Genomic DNA, 6,505 nt, shown 5'->3' with positions numbered 1-6,505 from the left:
ATTGCACAATATCTCTCTTTCTTCTCTCTCTCTCTCTCTCTCTCTCTCTCTCATTTTCTTCATCCAAAAGCTCTCGCACACACACACACTCTCTCTCTCTCTTCTCTCTCTCACTTTGGTACGGGCCGGAGTATTGTGCAAGATGTTGCTGCCATCACCGGGTCGCTTCCTCTTGCTGGCATTGCCTTGTACCTTGTTCCCCTTGTCTTCTCTTGGTCGTCGCGGTACTGGAGGCCTTGCGCGTTGGGACCACGATCAGGGCCAGTGGGGTGGGGAATGGCTTTTCTTTCACACTTTTCAAGAGGGTCTGCTACTGGCTGTGGAGGCGGTTCGGCCAGTGATTTTTTTTTTTTTTTCCTGATGCCTGTCCTTGGCTGCCAATTCACTTCTACCCGCTGCTCTCGTGCATCGCGCGCAGCGCATCCACAGCAAGACGTCGTCTTGTTGAACAGCTTGCTCCAAGGAACCCGGCTTGAAACGTGCCAGCATGCCTTCAGACCTCCCGGCCGATCTCCGTGCGGAGACAGCGGTCCGCATCGGCGAGCTGGACGCCTTGTTCGAAAAGGTTCGCGCCTGCTTACCGATTGGCCACGTGCCAACCTGCACGCATGCCTGCACAACTAAGATTTCTGTTCTCAACTTTGTATCATCCTCCCTCTCCGACATACCTATTGCAGCTATTACCACTGATTCGCCAGTACGAAATGGCCGGTGGTCGCCCCGATACCAAGGTTGTCGAGTTCAAAAGCCCCGAGGACTTGCGCCGGCTCTTTCCGATGGCCTTGCCCGAACAAGGGCAAGGCATCGACAAGGTGGGCGAATGGCGCGCCAACTTGACCTTCAAGACCGTTGCCCGCGAAGCGAGCCGCCTCTCACCACGCTGGTGGGCTCCAGGCCGTGGCTGCTATCAACGACATGATGTTGTACAGTGTCCGCACATCGCATCCCCGCTTTATGAACCAGCTCTTTGCCGGCAGTGACCCCATTGGCCAGGTGAGGACACGCCCACCCCTCGCAGGTCAACCCCTCCCTCAAGCCTAGTGCCTGCTCATCACAATCTGCACCCCCACCTGGGGTCTTGAATAGATTGCCGAGTTGGTGACAGCCATCTTGAATGTCAACTGCTACACCTACACCGTTGCTCCTGTCTTCTCCATGATGGAGGTGTGCATCTCCTGCTTATGGTTGAAGCCCGATGAAGCCATTGGCATCCGACGCTTCCTTCATCCGTCCATCCCCTGTCTCAAACCAACAGGTTGAAGTCATGCAACGCATGGCCGATCTGGCTGGCTTTGATGTGGCCGAAAGCGAAGGTATGCTTTATCAAAAGTTCGCTCCCATGCCTCCTTTTTCGAATTTTACCTATTTGTTTGCCCCTTTTCAAATCTTATACATCATCCAATTCCTTAAATTGCAGGCATCATGGTGCCGGGAGGCAGCTATGCCAACCTCGTCGGCCTGATCACCGCCCGCCATCACCACTTTCCCCATGTGCGCTTGGAGGGCTGGCGCGGCGTAAGTCTGGCGCGGTGCAACGAGATCCGCTATGATGGGTCTTCTGGGCCATCCCCCCACCTCATTTGGCGTGTCTTCAGGATGAACGCCCAGTCATCTTCACCAGCGCCCAAGCACACTACTCTATTCGCCGAAACGCCATGGTATGCACGCCTTGCCATTGATCACCTGCTGACTTGCCGCGCGTTTTCCATCCGGTGCTACCGTCCGAGTACCCCCTCATTGTTGTGTCTGCGATAGGTCCTCGGCTTGGGCATGAATGCAGTGGTTGCCGTGGCTGCCGATCGCAGCGGACACATGCTAGCTGATGACCTCGTGGCCAAGATTGCCGAGGCGCGCGCCAAGGGCCAGACCCCTTTTGCCGTCAGTGCCACAGCTGGCACTACCATTATGGGTCAGTCATATGGATGAGCGCTTGAACAGGTCAATGCTGGACAGACTGGCGCTGTGCCCAACCACATACGTACAGAGTGCATTCTTCACCTTTGCATCATGCTTACCCCCAATCTGCTGGCTTGCTTCAGGCGGCTTTGATGACTTCAACGCATTGGCAGATATCTGCCAAGCTGAAAACCTTTGGCTTCATGTCGATGGTGCTTGGGGTGGCGCCTGTCAGTAACTCTGCCACAATGGTGGCGGACTCATGCTACTGCCTACATGTCAACCTCAACTTCCCGGATGCACAACGCTGACTGCCATTCTATGCCTTTTTCATTCCTCCCTTCGCCTGTCGGGCTGGCCGACCGTCTTCCCTCTAGGTTTATTGTCGGACCGCCTACGCTCCCTCATGAAGGGCGTCGAACGCGCCGACTCACTCGCCTGGGATGCCCACAAGGTAAGGCCTGCTCTCGGTGTGAATCATCTTCGCTTTTGCGAGTAGAACGGGTAGAGAACACGTTCAGACGTTGCCTGCTGACTCATTGGATTATGTTTCAACTTCACGTCATAATAGGGTCTGGGTGTCCCCGTTTTGGCGGCCGGAATCTTGTTGAACAAGCACAAAGGGCTTTTGCGCGCCTCCAATAACAGCTCAGCCGACTACCTGTTTCATCCTTCCTCCACATCCGAATATGATCTTGGGGACATGACGCTGCAATGTGGCCGTCGTGCTGATAGCATCAAAGTCTGGCTCTCGTGGTATTACCACGGGCGTGCTGGTATGTTGCAGATCGGCGGCATGCTGTGTTCGTGTCACGGCTGGAGCATCAACTCACCCTGTCATTCTTTGTAGGCCTGGGTGCGCGCGTTGAGCATGCCTATGATGTGGCCCAGTATTTGCATCGCAAAATTTGCAAGGTAAGGTGCTGCTCTGCTCAGTTCTCACCATACATGTTGCGCTGATACGCTCGACTTCCGGTTATGGTGTGGACATGCCGCAGGACCCGCGCTTCTTGGTCGTTGCCGAACCCGAGTACTGCAATGTCACGTTTTGGTATCTGCCCAAATGCCTCCGTGGCACGAGTAAGTTGTTGGGAGGGCGCTGCATTCGTCGCCCGAGGCTTTGCCCTGAATCGCTGGTCAACTCACAATGTTTGACACAGCGGCAGAGGACATTGAAGCCAACTACGAGCGCTTGGATCAGGCAACTCAGCGCACGTTTGTGTACGTTAGCGGCGCGTCATTTCCATCTGCTCCCACGAACATTCCCTCATTTTTCTCTTTTTCCGTTTTTTTTTTTTTTTTTTTCTTTCTTTCTTTGACCCGCCATGATCCCGGGCACAGTGCAATGCAGCAGGCGGGAACCATGATGTTCAATTTCAACCCGTTGACCGACCTGCACCTACCACGCTTCTTTCGCCTGATCACCAACTCCCCTGTGGTACGTCCATGTTAAGTTGATTCTTTATGCTTGGATTCGGGCATCAATGTTCTCTGAACTTTGGCATGGCGCGGCCTGTCCCTCAACACTTGAGCTTAATGCGGACATGCATTGGTCGTTCGTCTGTGTGTAGCTGCAAGAAAAGGACATGGATTTTGTGATTGAAGAGCTGGACCGGCTGGCTGAGGATATTGTGGTCTAGATCATTAGTCTTTGGTTAGGAAAATATGTCAGTCGTGTGCGTTATGGGCCGCAGGTTGAGATTCATGTCTAAGCGGGCCATGTACAGCTCCTGCCTTGCTTGTGGTATTGTCCGCCAGTTGATTGATAACTGCAAGCATGGTATCGATTCTTGCAGACCATTTGACCACTCTTGCCCGCGCACACACAAACACACGAGGACTCGTCACAGTGTGAGGACGCAAAAGAGGGTTTGGGCAATAAACAATGATTTAAACAAAACCAAAACGTCAGGAAGCAGTATGAAGAAAACAAGAAGAAATAATCGAGAAGATGTGTCTTGTCAAGAATAAGAGACGGCTACTCCCACCCCCGGGGCAAGATCGAGACAAGCATAGCGTCTCCCTGAGAACGAAAGGAAACATGATCTACATGTCAAGGTAGCCAGCATCGGTCGCGCCGGCGTCACCGCTCGCGGGCTTTGTCGGATCCACATCCACTGGCGTCACATCAATGTAGCCGCCTTCCTGCTGCTCGGGCCGCACGTCGCCCTTGAGGCGATTGCCATGATAATAGGGGTTCTCTATAAGGTTGGGGCATCAAAAAAAAAATGCATGATGTGAGCTTTCCCAGCGCAGCAACTCACGTCAAGGGCCAAGAGAAGCTGCAGCTGGCGAACCAGTATAGTATTTGATGAGCTTGGGCACCGTGTTGAAGAGCAGCTTGCTTTGAGAACCGAGGCGATATTGCGTTTGTCCAGGCGCGTTTGAGTTGGGACCCGCCTATTGTGCAATCGTCCAACGAAACGACATCAACCACAACCGCCGACGGTAAGGATTGAAGGAGAAGCCCAAGCAGACTGTTCAAATTGTAGGTTTGGGAGCAAGAGGTGGGACGCACCCAGGTGGGAAGGATGAGCATGGACACAATCTTGTTTTCAGATGTCTTGGCAGAAATGGCGTAGTGACCGGGTTGTGAAAAGGAGATGCGCACAACAAATGCGCCCGCTTCTTGTCCGGCGAGTTCACGCGTTGCGTCATCACGGCGATAATCGTCCGACCCGCGGAACCAGGGTTGCGAGCTCAGAAGCTCCCATTGTCCCTCGAGCCACTATCAGCAGGGGTGTAGCGTCAGATCAAATCGATGAAACAACGTGTCCGAGTGGGCTTCAAAACTTTGGCCAACGCCTTTGTAATGTTGTGCCATCAAAGATGAGAGCGCACCTCGGGTTGGACAGCAAGATAGCCGCTCTCCTCTGTAGCCTCGGGCCGGCGGTCACCCTTCCATTGACCATCGGGCTGCACGGAAAGGTACGAGTCGTTCTCAGGTTGAGCCTGATCAGCCATCATTTCCAAAGCCTATGGGAAACCGCAACGAAGAAGCGCAAAATTGCAATAGTCAATAGACCACGACTCGCACTCGGTCGCCAACACGAGCACGCCAGCGCAGCGAGAACAAGGAGAACACGCTCTTGGCAAACCTTAAAGTCAAAGTCCAAGGTATCCATGACGTCACCAAACGGATCAACGCCATCCGCACCATCATAAAGATCGCCCGAGGTGTGGACTGCAGCCGACAAGTTGTTTTTCTCATCAAACCTGAAGCATATGAACATGTGGAAATGAGAAAGGGGCACGGCGGGTCAAAGCACCCCGCCAGTCAGACAGTGTTTGGGGGGAGAAGTAGCAGGGAGGATCGGGCGGGCGAGGAGAGTGCCAGGCAGCCCATGTGACGCACATGGGGTTTGAAGCTTCACTCATGATGCCGGTCCTGCTACTTCTACCAAGATGCTTTCACCCCTGACATTGGGAGCATTGCACCAGCAATACCGAGGGCATCAGAGCAGAGCGTCAGTGTTTGTCAAATCAAGTCAGGAAGCACGTGAGAAACATCCGACGCAGCACACCCAGCCAGACTCGCACACCCTTTGGGCGCCCGCTTTCTTTTTTTCCATCATCCCCAGCCTGTTATCCCCCAACCCAAATCCTGCTTGGCACGGCACGACCACGACACGGCACGACACGACAAGACACGGCACGACAAGACACGGCACGACACGACACGACACTCGATGAGACGGCACGACCCCTTGGGCATCCCCCTCCCACACACACACACACACACCAGCACTTTAAACTGAACAGACGTTACAAGAAAAGAGAGAGAGAGAGAGAGGAGAGAACACACACAGACACACAAAATTAGAGAAGAATTAAGTTTAAAATAGAGAGGCAAGTAGAAGTGCTGACACCATAAAGGCATCTCTCTCTGTGTATCCGCCCCTTTGCTTGCAGTTGATTTGAACGGGTTGTGGCTCGAGTGACCGCGATCATCCAGCCTTGGGTGGCGTTGCGCCGGCGGCCTTTTGCTTTTTGCTTGCCGATATTGTTCGCTGGTGGCTTGGTCTTTGTGGTGTCTTCGAGTTTTGAGTTTGGCTGCGGCGCGACCATCCGCATGTTGCGGTCTCTGCGCGGCAAAAAGAGCCCCAAGCCTGACAAGAAGGATCGAAAGGCGCTTGAAGCTCGCCTGCGCACCAAGCTCTGGGAGGTTTGTGACAGCGTTGATCAAGCCGTTCCCGCTGTGCCCCCTTGTCGCTCACTTGGCCCGCCCGTGCGCAGCTGGAAAACTCTCCATCGCGCACCGCTGACCTTGCTGCCTGCGGGCTGACTGAACTCCCCGGCGTCCTCTCCAACATTCGCCACTCCAAAACCACCCTGCTGCTCTACGACAACTTCTTCCAGCGCTTGCCAGCCGCCATTGGCGAGTGGTCCGAGCTCCAGTTGCTCGACCTTCACCACAATTTTCTAGAGGCCCTTCCCCCGCAGCTGGGTCGGCTCAAAAACCTTCAGGTCTGTGCCTACAGGTCAACCACTATTTTTCAACCTACCCCTCAACTTCCCCTTGATTTGCCTGTTCTCACACCAAGCTGTGATATTTGGGTTCGCTTAGGTTCTCAATCTGAGCCACAACCATCTCCGGTCCGTGCCGGCA

The 6,505-nt window shown here is 54.1% G+C and overlaps 2 protein-coding genes across 2 annotated transcripts; one reads left to right on the top strand and one right to left on the bottom strand.

Moving 5' to 3' along the window:
• The first annotated feature begins 428 nt into the window (after positions 1–428).
• On the top strand, positions 429–3,669 carry MONBRDRAFT_19231 (uncharacterized protein). The gene is made up of 16 exons (XM_001742710.1): positions 429–565; positions 678–812; positions 895–993; positions 1,087–1,164; positions 1,256–1,313; positions 1,418–1,515; positions 1,596–1,658; positions 1,756–1,909; positions 2,040–2,126; positions 2,274–2,350; positions 2,468–2,672; positions 2,747–2,811; positions 2,895–2,976; positions 3,057–3,117; positions 3,238–3,334; positions 3,468–3,669. Exons 1-16 carry the CDS (start codon positions 488–490, stop codon positions 3,534–3,536), a joined length of 1,506 nt encoding a protein of 501 aa, XP_001742762.1. The 5' UTR covers positions 429–487; the 3' UTR covers positions 3,537–3,669.
• Positions 3,668–5,314, bottom strand: MONBRDRAFT_30924 (uncharacterized protein). Its single transcript, XM_001742258.1, has 6 exons — positions 5,252–5,314; positions 4,995–5,112; positions 4,738–4,872; positions 4,415–4,624; positions 4,194–4,296; positions 3,668–4,097 (listed from the first exon to the last, which is right to left on the bottom strand). The coding sequence occupies exons 1-6, from the start codon at positions 5,272–5,274 to the stop codon at positions 3,943–3,945; spliced, it is 744 nt and encodes a 247-aa protein (XP_001742310.1). The 5' UTR covers positions 5,275–5,314; the 3' UTR covers positions 3,668–3,942.
• Positions 5,315–6,505: the final 1,191 nt, after the last annotated feature.

The sequence above is a fragment of the Monosiga brevicollis genome, genomic scaffold (genome assembly GCF_000002865.3).
Source record: "Monosiga brevicollis MX1 MONBRscaffold_2 genomic scaffold, whole genome shotgun sequence".
In the NCBI taxonomy this organism is placed as follows: Eukaryota; class Choanoflagellata; order Craspedida; family Salpingoecidae; genus Monosiga; species Monosiga brevicollis.
Note: the sequence above shows the minus strand (reverse complement) of the source record. Positions and strands in the feature narration are given on the sequence as shown.